Source organism: Bombyx mandarina, chromosome 17, assembly GCF_030267445.1.
Source record: "Bombyx mandarina strain Sakado chromosome 17, ASM3026744v2".
Classification (NCBI taxonomy): Eukaryota; Metazoa; Arthropoda; class Insecta; order Lepidoptera; family Bombycidae; genus Bombyx; species Bombyx mandarina.
The window spans coordinates 11956583-11984163 of NC_143223.1; the positions used below are offsets into that span (position 1 = coordinate 11956583).

Below are 27581 nucleotides of genomic sequence, written 5' to 3' on the forward strand. Positions count from 1 at the left end.
AACTTTTTTAAATAATTCAGAGTATAACATACATACATATATGGGCTAATCGTGATAACGGTGAGAATAAATAGATATGGAAAAACAAATTTCTTCTTTTAATTTCGTGTTTTAGAAAAATCTGACTATAGTTGGTTCAGTTTATTGCATATATTATTATACCTAAACTGAATACAATAGGGCATATTTAGATAGAATAAGGGCGGGTGATTTAAAACAAAAAATTGTTAAATCAAATGTTTCATCCACGCCTTTATCTACTTATGTGCTATAATATTAGAACATATAGAAGCCAGATCTTGCGTATTTAAAAGTTCCGAACTAGAACCTTGGTAGTCTTGATACCGTTTGTTTACAGAATAATCCATTCTAAGTTGATGACCAGCGACGTAACAGCAACCTTCACATTTGTACCGATAGCGCATCACCAACGTCAACTACCGCACTGCGGACTACTCATTCAGTCTCGACTAACCGCAGACTTGGAGCAGCCCTGACACTTCGAGTTATTGTTCGGCAAGGTTTCTATCTAGGACCAGTGTTTCCAAAGCTTTTTTGTGCCATGCCCCCAAACATAATTTTTAACATTAAAAAATTGATTTGTTTCCGTAAGAAACATGAATGATAGGTTTGAGAAAGACATAGCTACTAATTAAAATAATTATATTTCACGTATACGGCGCTGATCACAGCGATACACACTCGGTATTTTATTATTCAAAAATCACCCTACTCAACAATAAAAACCACTGGAATTAATATAAAAGGAATTTTATTTACATTATTCGTTAGGCATATACACTGGTAATACGATTGGCTTTATTTGTACATATGAGATACTGCCGAGGCCTACAACGGCGAATATTGTCGGTACATCGTCTTCGTATTTCGATATTAGAGCTGAGACATCCGCTGCTGATGGAAGGCAACATGATTCGCTGAAAAACGAAAACAAAATGACTAGGGATCATGGATAAGCTGACATTATTAAATTAAAATTGTAAAAATGACGGTAAGTAGTAAAAAAAATTTTGTTCGAATGGTGAATATTATTTATTGCACAAAATATTGCACAAAGGCGAACTTAACGCCATGCAGGCATTCTCTTCCAGTTAACCCTCGTTGATGAAGTGAAAGATTCAAGAAGTGCATAGCTGTGATGAAGTTAATACATGGCTATAATTTAAAGAATTACAGTAGACATGAGTAAAATAAACACTAGGTTATAATTAAAATGCCAAAACAAATACATAGACACATACAAATACATAGATAAGAAATACATATCAAATAAAATAAATTATATAAACCACAACATACTACAAAACAATCATCTGTGCTTTGAAAAAGAGATCGTGTATGTACTTCACTTAATTAATATTTAACTATCCAGGATTCTGAGTTCACATTCCTATAGTTGAATTGTGGCCGCTCTATGTACGCAATTTATTCATATTTTAAAACAGTTGCGTTTAAGGTGCCGGCTCGGTTTAGTTTAGACGTCAGTTTTTATCGATCGCGTTAATTATTCGATTTAAGTTAACTTCATTAATAAACTACACCTATTTTTTTTGTCATTAATTATATGAAATGTTTCGAACGTTTTACGGACGATTGACCTGGTTTGTATTCGTTAGGACTTTTTGGTGGGAACGCGAGGAGTGAAGTTGTGTGATTGGGTTTATTTTTATCTATTTAGTGTTTCTTCAGGTTTATATGCGTAATAACAGTGGTTTATTATCTATTTAGTATCTGTGAAAGTGAAATGTGGGAAAATAAAACAAAGCCGATGGACGTAACTTCTCGGGATCCCACAAAAAGACCACTGAAAAAGTCTCAGTAAATGTCCACCATTTTACTGAGATTATTATATTTCATCCCATGTCATCTCATCTCATTTCATTTAATTTCATCTCAGTTGATTAATGTCTCAAATTAATTATCTTATTTCATTTCACTCCATATAATCATTTTTCATAAAAATAAGAATATAAATTAAAATAAGACTTGACCTAAAGGTCCTAGTTACCAGGTCATAAACACCCTTAAAAAAGTATTCGTTAGCATTTGTTTTTTAATATATTGCTAAATACCGTCAATTTATGTATTTATAAAATATTTCTAAACTTTCACTTTTCATTTTCAATCAAAAAAGCGAGATTAAATCGTATTAGCAGTTCTAAGTATTTGAGGTTTTGTTTTTTTGTTTACTTTCTTGTTCGTGATCTTTGCGTTTGGGAAACGTTTACCTGTTCGACTAGAAACTTAATAAAGTTTTTAGCACTTCCAAAAAGTATTTTGTCAACCTTTGGGGAACTACGGTGCAATTTTATTAAATAATAAACTTTATAAGTCAAACTTAAATACTCACTCTATACAGCTCAAACGGAAATCTGGCTTTGGCTTGTTGCTTTTTCTAAAACTCTTTATACTTCTGTTGTAAACATCAAAATCTATTCGGAGGCTGGTCTCCTTTGGAATGTGAGTGTCTGCGGTTATTATTTGCAATTTCTCCAACATCTTCGGCAAGTCGGCGAAGTCACCTGGCTTCACTAGGGGCTGCAGAGCAGACGTGTCAGCGCTAGTTGACGGAATTTGATTCTTATAGTGTTTATTGGTGATTTCGATACATTTTAAGAAAGCTATTTTAATTTCTAACCAGCTTTCGTACTTATTCGGGCACTCCGATATGAGACTGTAGATATAGCCGTTGTTGAAAATGTCTGTAATGCGTGCGTTGTCGCGTCGGACGACTTCGGCTCGACCGAAATCATCATCACTCGGATACCAGTGCTTACTGAGTTCTTCTGGTCTCCGATGTTTTGTGTCGTATGGTTTTACAATATCCGACTCCGGTTCAACGTTGTTGTCCTTATTGATCGTATATTGCACGTTGCGGATTTCGTTAAAACGCTTTATGATATTAAATGGATTTTTTAATTTCTTGGTGAACGCATTTGGTTGATTCAATGCGTCTTCGGAGTCGGAGCTCGTGTCCAGTACCACTTGCCTCCGGTCGATCATGTCGTAGTTGCTGTTCATGTAGATATCTGCGTTGAAAGACTTGTTGAAAGTTTTAATGGCGTTCGAAAATGCCCTTCGGTGCCGAGACGTGACTTGGTCTTTCTCGTTCAAATCTTTCAACTTCAACGCTAGCTCTTTGAGCTTGTTGAAGTTTTCCGTGAAGGTGTCTTCGTTGACTCTTTGCCTTTTATTTTGAGATTCTTCCTCGGTATCCAATTCAATAGTTTCAATAACGACCGTCTCGTCAACGAGATCAAAGTTATCGGTGAGGGTCAATTTACACTTGTAACTGTGGTTGTAAGTCTGTATGACTTTTTGTATGGACTGTATATTTGATATCTGCAGATTCCCCGAAGCGATCAGCCTCTTCAGCCTCCCGGCGAGGTTCTTGATTATTTGCAAATGGTACATCCGTGTGTCGCGTGGTCGCTTCCGGGAGTTCCTCGTGCCTTGTGCGTTTTCAACGTTCGTGTGGGCGTTCCTCATGTCCGGGTATGATCTGAAAACCGGATGCACCCTCGGTTGGAACTGAAACCTCGGTACGAAATACTGAGGAAAGTATGGCCTCTGAAAGAACATGTTAAAATGAAAGTAGTTGAAGTTCCCGCGCGGCCTCCACCAGTTGTAAGGTCTGTGTTGATTGGTCATTCTTGGTGTGCTCGTGTTCGGGTAGAAATGCGTCGCGGTGGGTATTTCGTTACGCGAACCGTTCCCGATGCTTTTAAGCGACTCGTTTGGTTCATCGGAGGATGTGTAGGATAAGTTACTCGACGTATTTCTAACGTCTTTAGTTTTAAGATTCTCGACGTTGAGCACGTATGACGTTTTATTTACGTATATGTTCTTAGGTATGAACTGTTCTTCGGGCGCTTTCACGGTTGCAAACGTTTTCTGATACAAGTCCGGTATCTTTTTGAAATTAATTTCGAGTGCATTGGCATTAGTGGATTTGTATTTTCGTTCCAAAAGTTTTCGTAGCTTCATCTCGTTTAAATTTTGTTCGGTTTCGTCATTCGATTCACGAGTGCTACTAGCGGCTTCAGCTGACACGTCTGTATCAATACTATGAGTGTTTTTACCAGGAACTTCTTTATGTGTCAAATCTTCAACATCTGTAATTCAATTGATACAAAAAATAATTATAGACTTTACTAATTATAGAATTTACTGTGGTCCTTGTGAGTTCGCGTGGGTGGGTACCACCACCCTGCCTATTTCTGACGTGAAGCAGTAATGCGTTTCGGTTTGTAGGGTGGGGCAGCCGTTGTAACTATACTTGAGACCTTAGAACTTATATCCCAAGGTGGGTGGCGCATTTACGTTGTGGATGTCTATGGGCTTCAGTAACCACTTAATACCAGGTGGGCTGTAAGCTCGTCCACCCATCTAAGCAATAAAAAAAAGTACTAATTTAATTAATGTGAACCATTAATCAGTAGGGTAAATGGTAAGAGATTTCGTGGACAAATCCCCATGCGCTGGACTGATCAGGTGAAAGACCTTACTGAAACCCCACTTAACGAGTGCGTGCGCCAAGCCTCAGTTCGCAAACTATAGAGAACATCTGTCAAGGCTTTAATAAACAAGAATTCCACATGACCACGACTGTTGTGCCAAGAGCAACCGACTATGATGATGATAAACCAATAATGTTGTACCATTTATGAGTGATTTGCAAAATATCTATCTAGTCTAGCTATCGTGACCTAAAGGATAAGTTGTGCGGTATATTCATATTCAGAGATGCTGTGTCGGTGTTCAAATTCCGTAGGAAGAAATCTTTCTTTTGTGAAATACTTGGCACACGTCACCTGTGATACTGGAGATGAAAGATCAACACCGTCTTGTAATTCAGAAAAATTATTAATTGCGTAAGGACAGAAACCAACTACTACCCCTAGACCTAGGTGGGACAGCGATTATACCATACAAGTCCTCATAGTTCAAGATGGGTGACGGCATCCATGATGTGATGTCTCTATGCTCCAGTAACTACTTTTTTTTATAAGTGAAGAATTACTGGTGACCCGGAGGCCCTTCTAAGACAGGGGCGACCACGGCTCAGCCAGGGGTGGGAGTCCGGTCACCGTTCTCGTTGAACCCGTCGCTTGCGACGAAGGGCTCGACGAGTAAATTAACCCTCAGACACAGCCCACCGAGTTTCTCGCCGGATCTTCTCAGTGGGTCGCGTTTTCGATCCGGTGGTAGATTCTGCGAAGCACGGCTCTTGCTAGGGTTCGTGTTAGCAACGTCGTCAGGTTTGAGCCCCGTGAGCTCACCTACTAGTTAAGGTTACGCTCGAATAGCCTCTCAAGGCTACCGGATTAGGTAGGAAAAAAAAAAGGTGGGATTAGCTAACAGCTTTGAAGGAGACCTGGCAACTAGAGTGCAGCTGCTTCGCGGATGAATCTACTACCAGATCGGAATCGCGACCCGCTCAAAAGATCCGGCGGGAAACTCAGCGGGCTGATGCGTGGGTTAGCTTGTACATCGAATTCGGGAAAGAGTTCGGTACTGTTACCAGGAGCAACTACTTAGGACAAAGCCGACATGAGCTCGCTCATGGGTATAAACTCACATCCACACCATTGGCTACTTGTCTGTTATAGTACATTTACTAAATAATTTGTTATAAGCATTCCAAAAAAACAACATTTGTAATGTCGGTCTACTGAGCAATAAAATAAAATTGTTGTATCTACCTGTATTTTTGTTGTTTTGTTTGGAAGAATCATTTTGAATAACAACAGTAAGTTCATCATCGCTTTCACAATTTACAATGTGAGTGTTATCAATTTCTTGGCTGCTGGTAGCAATACTTTCATTATCATTCAACTGTACTTCATCATAGGCATTGTTTTCACTATTTTTATTTGATATCTCAGATCCATCATCAATTTTTTTGTTAGCATGTCTTTCAGTAGTTCGAGTACCAATTTCAGTAATACCATAATAAATTTCCATGTTACTTTCACTACTAACATCAGTATCTTTATTTGTTATCCTATTTCCTAATTTATCTTCATTAGAATTTGTTTTTTCTTTCTTATTAACAACATGTCTGTAGACTTTACATCCTAATCTACTGAGCGACGCATAAACTTGATATTGCAGTAACAACAATTGTTCATTAAGTAATATTGAATATGCTTCTTGTAATGACATTGTTATACCATTATTGTTAAGGCGCAGACAGTTCTGTAAATTAAAAAAAGTTTGATTTATTCCACTTGCTTAATTAAAATGTCTACCAATTTAAAATGTAAGATATAGTTTTATTTTCAGTCTGTTTACAATTCTCATTTCTAAATTGTAAATGAAGTTACTTAGAGAATTTAAAGAGAGTCTCACATTTTTCAGGCCTAAAGCACATGCTTGAAGCAAAGAATATGCATTTCAATATCTGATTTTAATATTTAACAGTGGAGTATATCATAGGCCTACATGTGTAGGTCCGACCAACTACCAATTTCTCATGCAAACAATCATGTGTTCCTGTTTGAAGACTGCAAACTCATGTCACAAGGTGGGTGGCAGCATTTACATTGTGTTATCTCTAGATCTGTTGAACACATACCACCTTGTGGATTAAAAGCTTGTTCACCTATCAAGCTACTATAGAAAAAAAACGATTGCTCTTTAACATAATCGACATAAATGCTATGAAAAAACCTAATACCATAGACTCACACTTTCCATTAAAAATAGTGCTTCTTCAGGTTTTAGGTACAATTTTTTTCCTTGATGATGTCCATAGAACTGCCAGTATCCACCAGTTTGTCGAATTACTTCAGCAAGCCTTAAATCGTTTCTCCATTCAGCATGTGATAAACTACCTCTGAAATAATTGTAAAACTGTGATACTGCTACTCTGCTATGAACTTATTACACGTGTTTTGTTTATTACACGACAATGTCAAATAAGGAATGCAGCATTTTAAGTATCGAATGAAACCCAATAATTACAAGAAAATATTTTGTAAAAATAATCATAATTTACATGGTCTGTAGTGCTTTGTAAAAACATAGATTTTTGTATTTATGCACTACATATTTCCAATGAAATTTTAATTTTAACAAGTTAAAACTTTGGATTGGATTGATTATTTAGTGATAATTGGTTGTGATAAAGTGTGCAGAATAACTCATAATATCCAGGCATTAAAACCTTCAGAGTGCTTATGTTTAGTGGTTTCATATTATGTTATAACTTACTGTTTTTCTATCCTATTAACTTCGATTAAATGTTTTCTAGCTTCCAAAGCCACTTGTATTTGTTTTTGCTCTAACCAAGAACCGTTTGGTACAACTTCTTTGAGGCCAATGATGGGCAGTGCACCCTCAGTTCTCGTTACACCCTTTGCTACTAACTCTTCTCCTCTATAAATCGTAATTCCATGTTTCGAATATAAATTAATTAAATTGATACCAAATATTCATTTAAAAGCATTTAGAATAAATATACTTACGATAGGAGTTTTGGATCAGGCATTGTTTCCCAATGTTAGAGAATGTGCTTGTCTTAAAATTAGGAAAATTTAACATACCCTCAATAATTCAATTATTTCACTTTTCAATTTTAGATAGGTAAGTACAGTCGGAGAAGAGTAATACATTTTACCTACAATAATTTTATAACATTTCTCAACTAAGAGGTAGAAGAAATTTTTAAGTTAATTCTTGGAATAAAAGATAACTAATTCATTCATAATCATTTCTAAATGATTGCAAAACACGTAAATAAGAAAAATATGAACCGATCTCTTTTAGATTTTCTTCTTTGGAAAGTCGAAGTTATCATATTATCTTTTTTTTTACGGGATTTGATGTCTTGGTAACTAAGACCTTTAGGTCATGTCTTATTTTAATTTATATTCTTATTTTTATGAAAAATGATAATAAGGAGTAAATGAAATGAAATGAAATGAAAGAAATGAATGAAATGAAGATAATGAATTTGAGACATTAATCAACTGGTATGAAATTAAATGAAATGAGATGCGATGATATGGGATGAAAATATAATATTATAATCTCAGTAAAATGGTCATTTACTGAGATTATACCAGTGGACTTTTTGGAGGATCCCGAGGACGTTACATCCAGAGGCTTTGTTTCATTGTCCCACTTTCACAGATATTAAACAGTTAATAAACTACCGCTATTACACATTTAAACCTGAAGAAACACTAAATAGACAAGAATAAAACAAATCACACAACTTTTCACTCCTCGCGTTCCCGCCAAAAAGTCCTCTTCAAACTTGCTTTTTAAGGTATTTTATGACCTGGTAACTAAAACCTTTAGGTCATGTCCACCAATTTATTAATTTAATCTTATTTTTATGAAAAATGATAATATGAAATGAAATGAAGTGAAGATGATTAATTTGACACATTAATCAACTGGGATGAAATTAAATGAGATGATATGGGATGAAATATATGCTCAGTAAAATGGTGGTCATTTACTGGGTTTTTTTTCAGTGGACTTTTTGGAGGATCCCGAGAAGTTACGTCCACCGGCTTTGTTTCATTTTCTCACATTTGTACACTTTCACAGATATTAAACAGTTAACAAACCACCATTATTACACATCTAAACCCGAAGAAACATTAAATAGACAAAATAAACCAAATCACACAACTTCACTCCTCGCGTTCCCGCCAAAAAGTCATCTTCAATTTTTTTTTTTTTTTTAAGGAATTTTATGACCTGTTAACTGAGACCTTTAAGTCATGTCTTATTTTAATTTATATTCATAATTTTTATGAAAAATGATATTAAGGAGTGAAATGAAGTGAAGATGATTAATTTGAGACATTAATCAGCTGGGATGAAATTAAATGAAATGAAATGAGATGATATGGGATGAAATATAATCTCAGTAAAATGGTGGTCATTTACTGGGGTTTTTTTCAGTGGACTTTTTGGAGGATCCCGAGAAGTTACGTCCAGCGACTTTGTTTCATTTTCCCGCATTTAATAAACCACCATTATTACATATTTAAACCCGAAGAAACACTAAATAGACGAAATAAAACAAATCACACAACTTCACTCCTCGCGTTCCCGCCAAAAAGTCCTCTTCAAACTTGCATAGATTATACACCATAGATAATACACATATGTTTAACACTGATGAAAATAATTATGGTACTCTCTACTGGCAGTTTAACACCAATTTAAATGGAATTATATACGGCACAAAGCTTATATACGACTGCAAGATGTAGTTTCTGGAATTTTCCAAATTTCAATATTTTTTCCAAAATGGTGCATTTCAAAAAAATTGAAAAAGGAAAGAATAAAATACGAGAATACATAACAATGGAGACAGCATTATATAGTCGTATATTTTAAAATTCTTATTTATTTATTGTTAAATAGCGTCCAAAAGCCTATGTTTTTATTGTTAAAGAGCAATATCTATTTCCAAAAAAAAATCCGGCGTGCCTAGAATTAGCATTCCAAATATACTTTTTCCAAATGATTTCTCTCCATCGAATTTTTCTCCAAATGTTCCCCATTAACTTATTTTTTCCTTTATAGAAGGTAAACACAAACACTGAAGTATGAAACCTATAACTATATAGATTATAGGTCTATGAAGGTAAAACATCTGACCTGGTAGTGCTTTCACGGTAGTCATGTGTCAGATGTTGAAAAGTTTCCTGTTTTGCTCACCTAATCTTTTTTCCTCACTTAATTGCAAGTAGTTTAAGGGGCTATTTCCAGCTACGCGCGGACGGGACACCTGATCAAGTAACACGTTCATGAATGGAAGATAACGGCATACTGAATCCAGATTGAGTGAAGATTGTATTTGTCTCAGTATACTGGCCTGGAAAAACTTCACTTAATTATACCAACAACTTACAGAAAGCCTATTGAAAATCATTTAAACAACTCAAGATAGTATTTGTTAAATCTCAAATAGAAATAAATGAGGTGATAATCTGAAAATAATGTCATAAAGCAAACATAAAAAGAAATACCTACATATTAAATCTAGGTAGGTAGGTACTTCCTATAAAATGTAGAGCAGAGATAAAGAGAGAAAGAAGAAGATGTACTTTTTTTCCCTACTTATGCTGATAGCCTTGAGAGGCTATTTCAGCTTCTTGCCGTGTAGGGGAGCTCACGGGGCTCTAACCGGGAGTGTTTCTAACACTGGCCCTAGCAAGAGCAGTGCTTCGAGAATCTACCACCGTACCGGAAACGCGACCCACTGAGAAGATCCGGCGAGAAACTCAATGGGCTGTATCTGTGGGTAAATTCACTCGTCGAGCCCTTCATCGCAAGCGACGGGTTCGACGAGGACGGTGACCAGTGCTTGTGGTAGGTACCTAAAAGCACCGTAGAGATGTACAGTAACTTTTTACGAAATGAAAGTATGGGATTCGGGTTTGAAAACTTACTGTTCATTTCAATCATTTTTTATAGTTAGGACAAGTGACCGATATCCACTTGAGGTTAATTGGTTACTAGAGACCATGGACATCACAAACGTGAATGCTATATTATTATGAAGCATACGAACATAATAATTATGTGATGAATAGAATACAACTTTTAAGTTTTAACTGAAAAGCTATGGATAGTTGCATGCTACGCAACTAAAGGAAAGCAATTAAAAATAAAATCTGAATGTATAGGCTACTTTTCTTAAATAGCCTGTCGAAGTTGATAAAATAAACACAAAGATATACATTTCATTGCTTTGCTATTGTTGGTATCTACGTTGTTATCACAAATTCAAACTTATTAAAATAAACTATATATATAAAAATGAAACCCGTTTTCCGTTGTCACGACATAACATGAAAACGGCTTGACCAATTTGGCTAATTTTGGTCTTGAATTATTTGTGGAAGTCCAGAGAAGGTTTAAAAGGTATAAAAATATGAAAATTCTCGGAATTAAATAAAAATAACAATTTTGTTTTCCCTTTGACGTGTCCCCCGTCGGACGGATTCCTTTTGTTTGTTTTAAGTTTATTCTATATAAAAGTTTAGGTCTTTTATTTATCGATTGAGGCACTACGGAGTCTGCCGGGTCAGCTAGTAAATGATAAATTCAAAATAAGCATGCGTGATCAACTAAACAGTCAAAAGGATTCACTAGATGGCGTTAGTTGTTTGGATATCTAATTATGAATGAAGCTGCTGATGTTCAAATAAATACGTTTTCTTTAAAAAAATCTTACACGTACTAGTTAATGCTTATTTCAAGCGAATTGTTTTATGTGAGAATTAAAACCTGTAAATGTATTCTTGTAACTTGTAATTTCTAAATGAATTCTTATTTATTTTGAGAACTTAATATCATCGAATCATTTCTAATTTCAGGAACTTGAAATGGAATGAAGCATTGCACTACTTTGGTCAATGGTCCCCACTAGAGGTGTAATCTTGTAGTACGTCCGTAGTAGCTACGGCGTAGTCCTACGTGTCCGTTGTGTATCGATTAGTTACCCGTAAATTCTCGACGGAACCCGACGTCTTCCGAACTCTGCCGATGTTACCCGACAGCTACGTCCACACATTGCGGAAGTAATGAAATGTACAAAAAGATATGAAGCGGAAAAATTGTCGCTGTCTTTTTCTTCACATCGCATCTTATCCCGTTCCCAAAAAGGATTCTTTTGTCGATTTTCCCTTTCAGCGCATTTACCGAAAGCGATGACGAATGAATAGATACATTAAATTGTAACGTTTTGATGTTAATTTATATTTCACATATATAAATAAATACACATTTAACAATTTAATCTTAAATATATATAATCTAAGCGATGACTAGAACTTTTGGGTTAATTATATAAGTACGGATAAAAAGAAACGTATGTACATGTTTATGCGTAGATTGAAAAATTGAATTTAAAATACAAAATTTTACTGATAATCTTGTTATTTTTTTTATAAAGAGCCAGTGCGAAAGCACCGTGAAGGATCAAAATAGCTATCAAAACTGACCGTCAGCTTTGATAGCTATTTCAGTAACGCCAGACAACAAAAAGTAGCGTGAAACGTGTACTCAAGAACTTTAAAGGTTTTGTTTATAATGGCTGCGTACCTATTGGGCGACAGCAGGGTGTAAGTGACTACGACTAGGGGTGGCGCACCCTTGAATACGTACCGCGTTATTTATGTTATATTTTGACGTACAGACTCACTGCTAACTTCACGTAGCTGGGCATATAGGGTGATGGATGGATAGTGTTATCGGTGGTTTTTCGCCGTAGTCCGTGCTTAGACCGTGCTTCTTATTACTGTGCTTTACGGAAATCCCTTAATACGTCAGAGTAGTTCATGGCAATTACGTTTTTTCAATGAAATTAGTGGCTGACGCCCGGTGTTTCTTCATATTTCGTTTCATATTTATCTGTAAAGCGAACTATATACAGCCCTTTTCTTATATTTTGCGAAACAAATGCAATTCTTGTGATGTGATTTCTTTAACTAGGAGTACTTCGAGCCCCTATACTGATTTAAAATACAAGGTAAGTTATAATTAATATATTTTAAACTATTTTAAATGTATTCCTGTGATAATATATTTTCATAAAGGTTTAAAAGTCGCTGTTGACAAAAAGCTAAACTATTACTTTAAGTTTCGTTCAATTTATGTACCATGTTTACAATTTGTGTTTACATTTGGACCAATTGCTAATTAGGTTTTATTGGCCCTGTGTAGTAAACATTCAATTTATTTAAAACAGTGACATCTACCGGTTGACACTTAAATCTTTTATTAGTTCAGAGCTATGCCACAGTCAGCGCCAAAGTGTCAGACGCCGACACGCCTGCAGTCACGCGGCGTTGACGCGCGTCGCAACTTGTTTGCGTGGGTGTAGATCGTTTCGTGATAAAACATTTCATGTTTTCTTTCTTATCAACTAAACAGAGCAGTGCTACACGTTTGTATCTATGAAGGTTGCATTATTATGCTATCGTAAAAAGTTCGATAAGTGTTCCTTGTGTCATAAATGAAAAGTGCAAGTTCACGAGTGTGTTTTGTTGTTGCTGACTTTGGAGACAGGATTTCGTCCGTGCCGTGAAGGTCTAGGGCCGGCATGAGGAAAATAAACGGTGAGAATTCAAACATAAGAAGCTTTTCTGCATGATTGTAACCTACTAACACAAGATAACAAAATGTCATCAAGAGGTGGCCAAAGATAAGAAAAAGGGAACACATGAAGTATGGACTCGAGAAAAACCGCAAATGATAATACTGCATGTTTGGAACGTAAACATTTTTGGAAGCTTGCTTGTTGTTTCCGACATTAATTTCTTAACTCACTTCAGTTTCTTTTAAGAGTTTGAGACTTAAAAAAAAGTTGAAACCGCCAACACGTTCCAACGAATTCCTACTGGACTTTTTAATTTGACTTGTTACATCACAGTCGGTGGCAGTCGGTTCGAAAAAAGTCGTGACTAGCAAGCGACACGAACTAACAAAAGACACGGCACCCCAGTAAAAAGTTATTAAGTAACTATCTCAGAATAGCATTGCCCAAGAAGAGGAGCGCCCAAAAATCATTAACCGTAGCAGATCCCATACAAATGGTCCATAAACGTAATCCAACAATGTTTGATGAGCCGCCGGCTGTTAGGTCGTTCGATTGCGATACCGACACTCCGCTGGGCCTAGACAAAAGGTTGCGTGCGCCGTTTCGTCTCAGATCTAGACAGGACGCATAATTAAATGTTAAACTTCAGCGATAAACTTTACCGCTGATCGTTGTTCTGTACGTGATTTGTATGTTAATCGGACTAGTCTTGTAACGAACGATATTTTAAATAGAGTGCTTGACATCATCGAGATCTTATCTTTTGAAAATAATATAGAGTGAAAATGAAGATTCCTTCAAAAAACCCCAGATAACTCTCAACTCGATTGAATACATCGACAAATTCTTTAGTCAATGGATTTAATCATTATTTTTACAAAGCCAGAGTGATATTTTCTTTTTTAACTTAGTGGAATGAAAAATTTGTGTCCATTACACAATCATAACGTACACGTGATCGAAGGATTTATTGTTTCAATTGTTACACAGACAGTCTACACGAAGTCTATTTATTTTAATAACACGCTCGAATGGAGATCTATTTGGTAGCGATTGCCATCAATTAATTGATCATTAAATGTCCTTGTCGGAGAAGGTTGTATGTCTGAAAATGTTTTCAAATGAAAATGCGAATTAACTTCAAGAACAACGGCAAAATAATTAGGTTACGTCGATGACGTTTCCTTGTGGTAACGAAAACATCAAACCTTCGTGAATTTTATGATCTCAAGAAACGGCCGGGTAGGCGTCGTGGGTCATTGCCCGTTGCTTGGTTAATATGCTCGCACGTACCGACAGAAAATCAAATAAACAGCTCGCTTTCATCTCCGGTTTATCGGCGATGCACTCCGTAGCCTTGCACTTTGTGAACAACTGTTCGCTTGCTACGCCAATTACTCAGACATCCGAGATTGGCAACTTAATCATAATAGAAATGACGTTGATGTTTTTTTTTTATTTTTATTTTTTTCTACAATATGGAGCTAACTAAGCTTCTATTTTTTATTGCTTAGGTGGGTGGACGAGCTCACGGCCCATCTGGTGTTACGTGGTTACCGGAGCCCATAGACATCTACAACGTAAATCCCGTCATTCACCTTGAGATATGAGCTCTAAGGTCTCAGTGTAGTTACAACGGCTGCCCCACCCTTCAAACCGAAACGCATTACTGCTTCACGGCAGAAATAGGCAAGGTGGTGGTACCTACTCGTGCGGACTCTCAAGACGTCCTACCATCAGAGTGTATTCATAGAATTCATTTATAAAGTTCGTTACGTTACCTGATCACGATACAACATATTAAATCCTTTAAGTTATAGAAAAGTTTATCTTGATTCACATAGTCCTCTATTGTCACGATTTCAATATTTGTTATTCATTAGACAGTAAAACAATTCTTAGCAATCATACGTTTAATAACCGATAATGCTTTTATTGATTTTACCAGTGGCTCGGAACAGTACTCCAATATTGACAATGAGCGGTAGTTTAGACGCCAATACGTGCTTTGGGAGTTGATGGGAATCTTACGTGACTTTTGGTTCATTGCTCTAGTTTTTTGCCACTCGATCTCGTGAATGAGTTTGCGGACCTTGGCCAAAAGATATGGATATTAGTTAGATTTATACCGAAAAAAAAACGGGCTAAGAACGTATCTATCGCAGGAATTTTCCCACTTACCAGCAAACAGCTGTAAAGTTTTAGCAATATTCATTTGACTCAATGCTAATATTTGGTACAAACTCTGCTCAACTGTGATCTTAAAAGAATCTAATATAACTATGATCTTAGATTGCCGACAAATGGCGCGAGTGCTGATTTTCAATAGTTAAGCATTAGAATAACTGTGGTGGCGCCGCGCGTGATTGCCATGTTGATTGAGCCTGCACGTATGTCACAAATTGTCGCTCTAATTCAAATGTGACTAGAATAATGATCGTAACACATAATACGGACACGCAACAAAGTATCTTCTATAACTTGATACATTTGTCAGCGAAAAATTTTTAATGTTAATGCGAAATGTTTTAAAATTGTATTTTGCCTGTTAATGAAGATAGCATCATTTACATTCTCGATCTAGAGTAGGTAAACGAGTATACTTGGCCGCTCATTTACCTCATGGAGGGTGGTGTGATATATTCGGGGCCCATTTAAATATTCCCAGGGGTGATAAGGGGAAGGGATGTGCGCCGGTTAATCAAGTAACGTGATCCATTTATCTGGAGCACTCTTGATATGGTGCCGGTGAACTTTGGAATATTGTAGCCTCATTTGGGGGTCGAGATTGAGATATTGAAAACGATCGAAGCGGCCTGAATAAGGTATTTAGTGATTTACGATATCCCTATTCAAACTTAATAATTTAATATTGATAATTTTTAATGGTAGAAAATATGGATTTTCATGCAAGTAGCTAAATAGTTTAATCCGATCGAGAAATCTTGAACAAATTAGTTTACTTTACTGGGATCATTAAAATCGCACAAAATGTAGTAGATATTTACCTTATAGTATCGATTGATAGGCTGTAATTGCTTGAAATCCGGATGTGATGTTAGAAAACGCGACATTCCAGCCATGTGACATTGGATTGTGGGTTGCCGCAAGATTTCCACTTTACTTTCGAACGATTCACTGCCAATGTAACGTTTTATGGAAGCAATAATTCAAGTCGACAAAAGACATGCATGCCTTGTACAATTTTGTCCATTAAAATAATTCCATGAAATTTAATCACGCTGTATCTAAGGTTTTCTTTTGTAATTGTCAATACGCTTTCGTCACTTTTGGGTTTGCGTTTTAGCACGAATTCTATTTTATTGTTGTTAGAACATTACATAAACTTAGCTTTAGCTCTCAAGCTTACACTTCAGCATTCGTAGGTGGTTTAATAGGTATTTATTTCTATGAAACATTGTGTCTAAAATAATGTGTTGTCGCAATCCTCCAATTGCGGTACAATTATCAATTTAAGAAAATTAATTATTGTTAATCTGATGCCCATTGACGTATGCTGTAGTGTGTGTTTTATATTTAAGGCTAGAATAGTCGATGTTCCAATCCGATCGAGAGTTCGCTCCCATGAATGAAGATGATGGCTTCCATGTGCTTGTCTATTTGCACCGGTGGTCTCATAGTTAGGTCTAAGGGTATTATCATGAATTGTCTACCTCTCAGTCTGACATATGACTCTAGCTACAGCTACTACATCTCTAAAACCATTCACTATAATAAAACCTTCCTCTCTCCAATTACCTTTTTTCTATCGAATTGTTCGTGCGACTGCTCCTAATGTCACGCTTTTATTACTATTACTACACAACTGTCGCGAAGCATCCATGCGTTTCGGCCTAAATGGCAGGAGACAGACATAATACAATTTTATGATACGGCCACTATTTTTCACCAAACGAACTGCCGTAATTTGAAGTCGTCGTGGCCTAAAGGATAAGACGTCCGGTGCATTCGTGTTGAGCGATGCACCGGTGTTCGAATCTCAGACGGGTAGGTACCAATTTTTCTAATGAAATACGTACTCAACAAATGATCACGATTGGCTTCCACGGTGAAGCAATAACATCGTGTAATAAAATCAAACCCGCAAAATTATAATTTGCGTAATTACTGGTGGTAGGACCTCTTGTGAGTCCCACCACCCTGCCTATTTCTGCCGTGAAGCAGTAATGCATTTCGGTTTGAAGGGTGGGGCAGCCGTTGTAACTATACTTGAGACCTTAGAACTTATATCTCAAGGTGGATGGCGCATTTACGTCGTAGATGTCTATGGGCTCCAGTAACCACTTAAACTAGGTGGGTTCTGAGCTCGTCCAACCATCTAATCAATAAAAAACAAACAAAAATAAAACGAAGCTCATTAAGAGCTCTCGTACACGTCGATGTATGCAAAAAAGAAACAGCGACAACCTCAAACCTTCCGGATCATCTTCGAAGGCGATGTGCAGTCGAGTCTTCTATGATATCAATGTTATTCAATCGATCGCAATGCAGTGAAAATTGGAAACAGGCATGCGGCCGTCGCCGGGTGCACGGTTTTACTGCATTCGTTCTATTTACAGGTTTATGAACGTCGATAAACTTAGTCGGACCGTGTTCGCCCCGTACACATCTGCATTTAAATTGACACCTCGTGTTTATCGACGCGTCCGTTGATGTTTTCAATGATCCTATCCAGTGATTTTGTTGTTATGCAGTGTACTCGAAAACGGAGACATAGTAGACGTGTCGATCCCGAAGACTTTGACACTGCTATCGACAGCTAGCAATGTAATACAAAATAAACTGAACCAGAGATCTATTGTCTCAAAGTAACACAAGGGGCGTTTGCTAATCGCCTGCGCGTTACATTACGTATTCATAAAACTCTTAAATCACTTTACTACAATTAATTTAGCAACAGTTGTTACCCGTTTGTGTTAGAGTTAATTCCCTCCTTAACTTCCGGAATAGTACACTAGCACATTAAAATATTTGCTTCTCAAAACTACTGAGTTTCATTTGCGATTCCAAACCTTTTTTTGCAAACAAACCGGGCAAACGATTGATTTGCGACAAAAGTCGATAGGACGATATCTCTTACTTAGGTTCGCGCATAACCTACAACCTACCACCAGTATTTATGCATGTTTATGTAAGTAATTTAAAAAAAATGTGCCACAAATTTTACGGAAATGCTTTCAACGTGCTGTGCTTTTTTCATGTGTTAAGGAAGCAACAGGTCGATATGACTTTTTATACAGATAAAGTTGATGTAGTACATAGTTTTAACCGGTAAAAAACTGCAAAATTGCGGACACGTATCACTGAATATATAATTTGTTTTTCTGGTTGTAAACCGTGTCTACCTACAACACAATGATACTGAAGACAACGAGTACGTTTCATTATTCTCCTGCCCTTCTCCCAGTCCCCTGGACACAACATGTTTTCTCCTTCCATACTCCTCTATCATACTATTTCTTCGCTCACTCCCCTCTTACACATGTCTTTCACGTAATCTGTCCATTTTTTTTTTATTTTTTTTGTTGCCCTTGTAGGCAGACGAGCATACGGCCCACCTGGTGGTGAGTGGTTACCGCCGCCCATGGATTTCAGCAATGCCAGGGGCAGAGCCAAGCCGCTGCCTACCTTTCTTCTCAGGTCTACCTTTTCCTCTATAGCCTTCCACGTTGACAGTTAACGAGTTACGTTTATTATTAGTAATAAGTGGAAGACGAAGAAAGCTTACATTTATTTTCGACCACACCGCGCCATTAACGTTAAATGCTCGTGCTAACAAATTCATTTCGAGCTCTTTGTGTTAAAGAGCGCATCCGTCAATCAACATATAAATTAGTACCAGTTTGATCGCTTAAAACCACTCTAATACCAGTTTACACAACAAGTTATCGATACGAATGCGTTAGCATAATGTAACTCGTTCATCGGCTCAGGAAGTGACGTCACAGCATTGGCCGCACACACGTTTCCTGCCGTCATCTCGACCTTCACCTAAAGGCCTCTTTGTGCTTTTGTCTATCGTTCGAATCTTTTTGGGAGAATCTCGTACCGCGAAACATATTACCTGCTCTCCTATAAAGTGATTAGAGGGGAAACTGATTTCCGGTTATAGTTTTTAAGGAGTTAACGTTGGCTCCTTGTTGCGTTAGATTATTGATTTGAAAATCAAAGCCAAGGCAAAAGATATTTTAACAATAGTAACACATAATGGCACTCGTAAATGTAATCACTACCAATGATAATTTTTCGATTAAACATCTACCAGCGAATACAGAATTGGAAACCTACAAAAATAAAGCACATTATTAATCAATAGTAACAATAATCAATATTAAAGAATAAAAAACAAATGAAAGAGGCTCATTGAAATTGAAGTCGAAAATCATGTTTCTGTAAACTGTGTAACTAATTCTTGACATCAACAGCAATCTGCGCGGACCTCAGTTCTCGGAATAAAATATATGGGGCCGTACGATAAGCCCATTGTATCATTAATGGCGAAAATCAATGTCACATCGAACAAAGCCTTCGAAGCCCCAGCTTGCTGACCCAAAGGTCATGTTGAACAAATAAATAAGCATTTTGTATGACTTTCTTTGCTGATTAAAGTTGGGTCGTGAGTCACGAGGCTGTCTGGTGCCATCTCGCTACCGTGTTCACAATGAGGTGTGTCGTGTGTTCAGTGTTCGCTGTCAACCTAACAATGTGTGCTCGGCGTTCGAGCGTGGCTGTTGGAAATGGGACGGGATTTCGTGTTTTTTCCGCTGGGTTCGTTTGCGAGGGTCTTCAGACTTGCACAAACAGTTGATTTGGGTTAGCACTGAAGTGGAAGCTAAGCAAGATATTCCTTAGTAACGTGACATCCTTGTTTTAGATGTTAACGTAAATAGAACAGGATCTCGATGGCCGATTGATATTTCTATTCTATACAATATCGTGCCCTCACTGCCGAGGATCGCGACCACATGTGACGTTTCTCTACAGTGTTTGGTCATTAGTGGCATGTTAGCCCACTGAGTTTCTTGCTGGATCTTCTCAGTGGGTCCCGTTTCCGATCCGGTGGTAGATTCTGCGAAGCACGGCTCTTGCTAGGGCTCGTGTTAGCAACGTCGTCAGGTTTGAGCCAGGTGAGCACCTACTAGTTAAGGTTACGCCGAAATAGCCTCTCAAGGCTCTCTGCATAAGTAGGAAAAAAAAGGTGGCATAGACCGCACGGTACAGACTACCACTAAGTGCTTCCCTTACTAAATCTGACCATCTGGCTTGTGTTCTGCCCACGGCGCGCTTACCCTCTACGAGATTGATATTTGAGAAATATAAGATTTGCTGATCTGGGAAATTAAACTCTTTAAAGAAATATTTTCAGGCGCAAGATAGTAAGTAGTTTTGATGGTGAATAAATGTTCAGTTAGTTATTGTCTGACAGGTGTACGTGAAAAAAAGTAGTTTTTGCATTGATCGAGGTTAGTGATCCCTTTTTGTTGTGATTTGTCCACAAGCATGCGATTTATAAAACCATCAATAAAAGATTCAAGGATTTATCACACGAAGCTTATTACTAAAAACGCCAACGGAAGTTTAGGGAAACATTGCAAAAGCGAAACTACAGATTAAAAACTATACAGTGCATAGCTCTGTTTTCTATAGCTATTAAAACAAACAAAAAAGAAAAATAATAAAAGTACCTTTTTATGTCGTAAAGTTAATTCTCTCATTAGCCTCAAAATTCTCTTATACTATTTGTTTCAATATTTATTTATATGATATTACGAAATAGCAGACTTTATTTACTTGTGTGGCAGTTTTGTTGAACAGAAATACCAAATTCACTCAATACCAATATAATTTTGAAAGGTATTATAATGTAAGCAAATATGTAGTAATGTTTGAACAAGTTTTCCAAAATGAGCGCTGCAATATTTAGATATTCTGTCATTATTATTTGAGCACGTGTTTTACTATCAAAATTCCATCGACAGTTGAGTATGCCAGTATTAATACTTACTGTCTCAGGTCTGTAATTGATTGATGCAACAACGTGGCATGGCGTAAAATACTAAAAGTCAAAGAAAAATCTCAAATAAATTAGTATTTTTAATATGGCAACAACCGCTGGTAAACCGCTGAGTTTGTTAAGTTAATTCTATCAGTACAGAAGCACTTATTTGGAAGTGGTGGAAAAGATAAAATATTTTGACCTTTGACTTTATGTTTTATTTACTTTTTTATGTAAATAATTTGAAAATGAATTTGCCATATTTCTTGTTTGTACAAGTAAAAATAATTTATTCCAATTTTAAAAGTCATCGTTTTTAAAATTTAACTTTAGATTATACATTCGAATTCTGTTTCAAATCTTCATTAACAGAATGTTCCCCGAATTTAGTCCCTCATAATCTAATTTGCAACAAAAGGTCATCCTTCAAACCGTACGTCGAGTCTCTGATTTCATTTTCTATGAATCGAAATCGAAAGTGTTCAAGATAAAATCAATGTAATAAGAATAGAGAATATTTTACTGCGTCGTGTTTTGAACTATCAATAATGGTAAAGATCCATTTAGGGTTTAGCCAAAGACTGTCCAATTTTTTTTTATTGTTGTCGTATACCAGGATTTTCCTTTTTATTTGCGAAGTGAGTGGGTCAAATGTTGCATGCGCCTGCTTTGAGAGCAATATTAAACATTTGGGTACAGAAGGACAATGCGACGCGATGCTTTTGCGGTTTGTTTGTGATGACGTCACACGCTATATGTCACAAAATTTGAATGGGGTTTATGATGTAATATGTTGGCGCAACAAATCGCATTGCTCTTATGACAAAAGACAATGTCCACGTAAAGCAAGAGAACCACAAGCTCGTCTAATTTTGATGATAATTAATTTTAGTCTCAAGGTCAATCTTATGATTTTTTTGTTTACTTGAAAGACCTCTTGTGAGTCCGCACGGGAAGGTACCACCACCCTGCCTATTTCTGTCGTGAAGCAGTAATGCGTTTCGGTTTGAAGGGTGGGGCGGCCGTTGTAACTATAGTTGAGACCTTGGAACTTATATCTCAAGGTGGGCGACGCATTTACGTTGTAGATGTCTATGGGCTCCAGTAACCACTTAACACCAGGTGGGCTGTGAGCTCGTCCACACATCTAAGCAATAAAAAAAAGGAAACAATTAAAATAAGTTGATATAATCTAAAATGTACATACATTACGATTGGGGTGTTCTTTGGGATCTGTGATTTTCAGGATTGTATGTATACTCTAAGATTTTGGATTCAAATTAATAGTCTCGAAATCAGAAAAATGTTACGCAGATGTACTTTTAATAAAAACTTTATTAATCGTCTGTTATCAAGTATCTAGTTCCTCTTCTACTTTCGATGCGAGTCTAAACAATACGTTTTAGTTCAAATAATATTTAGTAAGATTTCATCATAAGAACGATCGCATAGATATCTATAACAGGTTACAATTAAAATATTGAACATTTGTAAAGGTGAATACTTCCATATTTAATGTCCATAAAACTATTACCAGTTCTGGGGTCGACCCTACAATAGCGATCTTGTGGTACTCATGACCGCTGTGAACTTGGAACATAATATTGTTTTTATTTCCGATACTTTGAATTTCTAAACGACTTGATGCTAACTTGAATGGGATTAGTGACAAGAAAATAACACTTTTAAATTAGTACATACGAGCACACAATACCATTATTAACTGTTTAATTTATGCCTTCTGTATAATTGCACACTATAGAAATGTTCATTAATGACGATGGAAAATATAGTACTTGGTTGGAGAGAGATTTTATTTGAAACTAGCTGTGCTCGTGACTTCGTCTGCGTGGCTTTTCACCAAATAGAAGTAGCCTCAGCTTATTACTACAGCTATCTGCCAGTGAAAGTCCCATCAAAATCGGTCCAGCCGTTCCGATATACAATATTTTGGTATATGTACCGTGTTCATATGCATGTAGTAAAAGTCACTCAGGGAAATCAAGACACTTCAATTTTACCACTGAAGTATGAAACCTAGTATATGAATTTTACGAATTTGTATATCGTCGCTGTCAAACGAAAATCTGCTATGCGCAAAAACTCTATTTTGAATTAACGAGTAAAACATTTACGTATAAACTTTTATATGAAGGTTAATTTTTAAGAACTATATCAAACGAAAGCCATAGATAAATATTAAAGCTATAGACACATAACAGTTTTTTATACGGTAGATAGTGCTGTGAACTATACGAAATGGTCAAAAAGTAAAAATCTCAAAACACAGAGTCTAGCTGATGAAGGCGCGTAGACTCCATCACACTTACCAACCAGCCTTCTTGAAGAGCGGTGCCTCCATCATAAGAACTGTCATTCGTTTTCGTTTGGGAACGTCAAGAGAAGATTTCTAAATTGTTCTAAGACAACGAACGTAATTGGTATACTCAATATTTCTCTTAGATCGATCACCCTATTACTCTTTCCTGGTGGATGAGAAGATCCATGTGTCTACGGTCTGATGCGTAAGATGGGCGGTAAGTTCGACTGGCAGCGACCAATAAATGGCACCAGACATTTTTTTTTATATAACAAACCAAATACGGGAATGAAGTGGAAACGTCTCTTCCGATGACGAATGTATTTCAAGCCGGATCTGCATTGTACTTGAGTGCACATCAGTACACACAAGTTGTCACTTTCGAGTCGTGAGTCACGAAAGAACGGTTCGAGCTTTCGTCGGCTCTGGCTCCAGGTCAGAGCCGTCATAAATTCTGACTAGTTATCGTTTATCCTTGCCCCCGGTGGACCTGGGAAGTGTGAATTACATGAACGAATTATTTAGGAAAGTATGAATAAAAACCAGTTCCGTTGTCAGTGTTGTTACTAATCAATAAATAGCAGCAATGAAATTGATACATTTGCTGGTTTAAAGATATGTGAATATACGTTATTTATATATAATAGTGGTCCCCCGGTAGTCGGAATTCGACTATAATTAATTGAAAGTTTCAACATAATTATGGTTCTATTGTCAGACTATTATACTTCTATACTCACAGACTTCGCCAAGATTACACTTTAGACAAATATTAGTAAAGGAAAACGATATTTAATCTATTCTCAATTTGACCACAGAGTATAAGCAATAAGAAAAGTTTGATAATAAACAAATGGTATGCATGTGTGTGTGCGTCAAATACATGGTAGTGTGTTTAATGTTTTATTTATTTATTTAATGTATTTTTATGCATAATTAAAAAAAAAATTAGCATTGTGCAGTCCTTCTCTACATTCTCTATAAGTGTTGGTTTTATACTCCTCCGTCCGCGCAATTTTCGTAAAAAGGGGTACAAAGTTTTTGCTTCACGTGTATAGATTGTGCGTTGTATGTTGGGTATACGCATATGTCATGGAAAACGACTTATTTATATAAGTACATATTAACACATTGTTTCGATAGTTATTTGAATAATAATATGTTGTTTTGATAAATATAAAAAAAATATAGGGTAGACGTCGTAACGCCAGAGTCTTAAAAAGGCGGTACGTGGACAGAGTCGAGTCAGTCACAGCGAAACTGTCTGTTTACCACTGTTCTTGTGTAAATAACTTATTGAGAGTTTCAATAATTATTATACAATAGTTTTTATTAACTTTTATTGCAATTAACTCAGTTCCACCAATTTTTTTTTACTGCTTAGTTGGGTGGACGAGCTCACAGCCCACCTGGTGTTAAGTGGTTACTGGAGCCCATAGACATCTACGGCGTAAAAGCGCCACCCACCTTGAGATATAAGTTCTAAGGTCTCAAGTATAGTTACAACGGCTGCCCCATCCTTCAAACCGAAACGCATTACTGCTTCACGACAGAAATAGGCAGGGTGGTGGTACCTACCCGTGCGGACTCACAAGAGGTGCTTAATTACTGGTGGTATGAATGAGTGGCCACGAGCATGACAATATTATTGACCATCGACATTGGCATTTGTGTATTGTAAATACACATTGAAAGTGAAATAAGGAAGTGTAAATAAATAAATATGGCGTGCATACAGGAAATAGGTAATTGTATGTCATCTAACTACATATTATATGACTCGGGAAAGACAAAACTGCTCAATACGTTTTCTCTGTACATTTTTTCCTTTATTCGTCACGTTTTTTTTATTTGCAAACAATAGTTCGTACTTAACAAAACACATTAGAAAATGGAATACCTAAAATGAATCTAAATCTTGATATATCACCAGTAAGTACAGTCTTTTCCGGTTGACGATAAAATCAAGCTGAAAGAAAGATTTTTTTTTTGCAGTCTGAATGTGGTTTTCAGTGACCTCGAAGTCTCAATTGTATTTTATAACAGTTATCCCACCATATTGGAACGTACATGAACTAACAAATAAACTAAACCGGAATACCGTGTGGGTTTAACTTAGCTTTTTTTTATATTTTACTAGCTGACCCGGCAATTTTCGGAATGCCTCAATCGATAAATAAAAGACCTAAACTTTTGTATAAAATAAACTTAAAACAAACAAAAGGAATCCGTCCAACGAAGGACACATCAAAGGGAAAACAAAATTGTTATTTTTATTTAATTCCGAGCATTTTCATATTTATTTACCTTTTAAACCTTCTCTGGACTTCCACAAATAATTCAAGACCAAAATTAGCGAAATCGGTCCAGCCGTTCTCGAGTTTTAGCGAGACTAACGAACAGCAATTCATTTTTATATATATAGATTATTACAATCAATTATTGATGACAAAAACATTAATACAATTTCATTATAGCTATCATTGTTTGTGCTAATTAAAATGTAAATTCATTGTAACCGATGACTCCATACTTAAAAATCATTTTTAAATTCAGCAACGTTGATAATTAGTATAAAACTTCAAGCCTAGTTGAGCCCAAATTGTTCGCAGAGAACGCGTTAATTTGCCCGCATCAGCAACGCACCTACTTATCGATTTTGCGTTTACGATTATTCGCATCGATGATGATAATATTTCGCTCGCCACGCAGTATTGCAACTCCAATTTTCGATCATGTTCCCTCAAAGATGTTTACCTAAAATGCAAAGTCATAAAACTTTTCTAATCACCGTCTTTGCTTCGCGTGCGAAATAAGAAGAATTTTCCCGTAAATAATTTCGTTCGCGTTGTATCTTTGACGTTGCCGTCGATTTTTCGGCGATGCAATTTGAATTCGATTCGCTCCGATCATAAGATTCAATATTGCCTAAAACTCTGATGAAAATCCGTAAAGTACTTAATGTTTTCAATTCAGGATAATCGGTTTAGAATTTCCAGAGTTCCGCGTCTGTAATTGGATTGGTCGAAGTTAGTCTGGCTCGGGCGGGGGTGAATTTTTCAAAGGACTTAACCGCCGGTCCAGCTCATGTTCCATGGTATATTCTAGCAGATCATTTTATTTGGTTAAAACGTAATTGAAATTCACTTTGGCGGGAATAATATGTAAATACGATTCTAAATTCGAAAAGTACAGAAGATAATTTTGCATGACCAATGTTTTTAAGTCCTTTATATTTTTAAATTAGTTTTTAACAGTTTCGTAAAACTTTTTTTGCCATATACCCTTCATACAATATCGACACGCTTCTCGCCCCGACGCGTTTTTTTTATAAACTCCCGGTCGCTCTTAGATCTTTTAATATTGCACGGGGGAGCAGATGTTTGAAACCTTTTAGTTCGCTCACATATCACAAGGGTAGGCCTAATGTGCTCTCGGCGACGCGCGACAAAATGTCGAGTGCGCTCAAGCGAGCGTTTGAGAGTACCGTATTTCTTGATTTACTTCCAAGATTGGGTCGGCTCTTCTTCGCAACACTTGGCTCTGTACTTGACGTTTTAATTTGATAGGCTGGAAATCAACGTGTACAAGTAAACTGTTACGTTTGAGGATTTATCGTGCTGCTATATATGCAATTTTATTGTAATATAATATTCTACTCTTTCTTTATTATTTCATTTTTTAGAGAGTGACGCTCTAGTGTTCAATCGCCTCTCTTGTTTAGTGATTAGTATCATCTAGAACTCGAACTCTAGATGTAATTATGTTTGGCATTTGTGGCTTTTGTGTTAATTTCTTTCTGCTGTCGTCTCGTATTTCATTTGCACTCCTAACACCGAGAAAACGATGTGAAAGATAAATTACTTGTTCATCACTTACATTTTACAAAATGAAATCGATTTCTTGTATACCCCGTTACTTAAAATCTACCAGCTGTTCTGCGAAGGCACTCCGAATTTTCCAACATCTGTGCCTCAATATTCATGAATTCCGAAAATGTATTGCGGAAATTCATCATCCTTAACGCACGAGAGCAGAAAGTTCTCACGTTATTCGGCCACCCTTATTCGGCTTCCAGTCTGAACGTCATACCTTGTAAAATATTACTGTGCAATTATAGTTGATGATAGGCAAGTTCAAGGGGT

At 36.6% G+C, this 27581-nt stretch overlaps 2 protein-coding genes across 3 annotated transcripts in view; one reads left to right on the top strand and one right to left on the bottom strand.

Annotated features, from left to right (window-relative positions):
* Positions 1 to 755: 755 nt before the first annotated feature.
* Tsen54 (tRNA splicing endonuclease subunit 54) lies at positions 756 to 7826 on the bottom strand. Of its 2 annotated transcripts, none has more exons than XM_028171296.2 (6): positions 7494 to 7826; positions 7240 to 7404; positions 6715 to 6862; positions 5727 to 6222; positions 2372 to 4136; positions 756 to 938 (listed from the first exon to the last, which is right to left on the bottom strand). In XM_028171296.2, exons 1-6 carry the CDS (start codon positions 7514 to 7516, stop codon positions 782 to 784), a joined length of 2754 nt encoding a protein of 917 aa, XP_028027097.2. In that variant the 5' UTR covers positions 7517 to 7826; the 3' UTR covers positions 756 to 781. The 2 variants fall into 2 exon arrangements, with proteins under 2 accessions (XP_028027097.2, XP_089590487.1); XM_089734361.1 differs by having other exon boundaries at positions 6704 to 6862; positions 7494 to 7815.
* A 4998-nt stretch (positions 7827 to 12824) lies between these two features.
* The window catches only part of ckn (CRK like proto-oncogene, adaptor protein), a 331376-nt gene continuing 316619 nt past the window's right edge, over positions 12825 to 27581 (top strand). Inside the window, exon 1 of the mRNA XM_028171398.2 lies at positions 12825 to 13118. Coding sequence (XP_028027199.2) covers positions 13103 to 13118 — 16 coding nt within the window. The 5' untranslated portion in view covers positions 12825 to 13102. The remainder of the gene's footprint in view (positions 13119 to 27581) is intronic.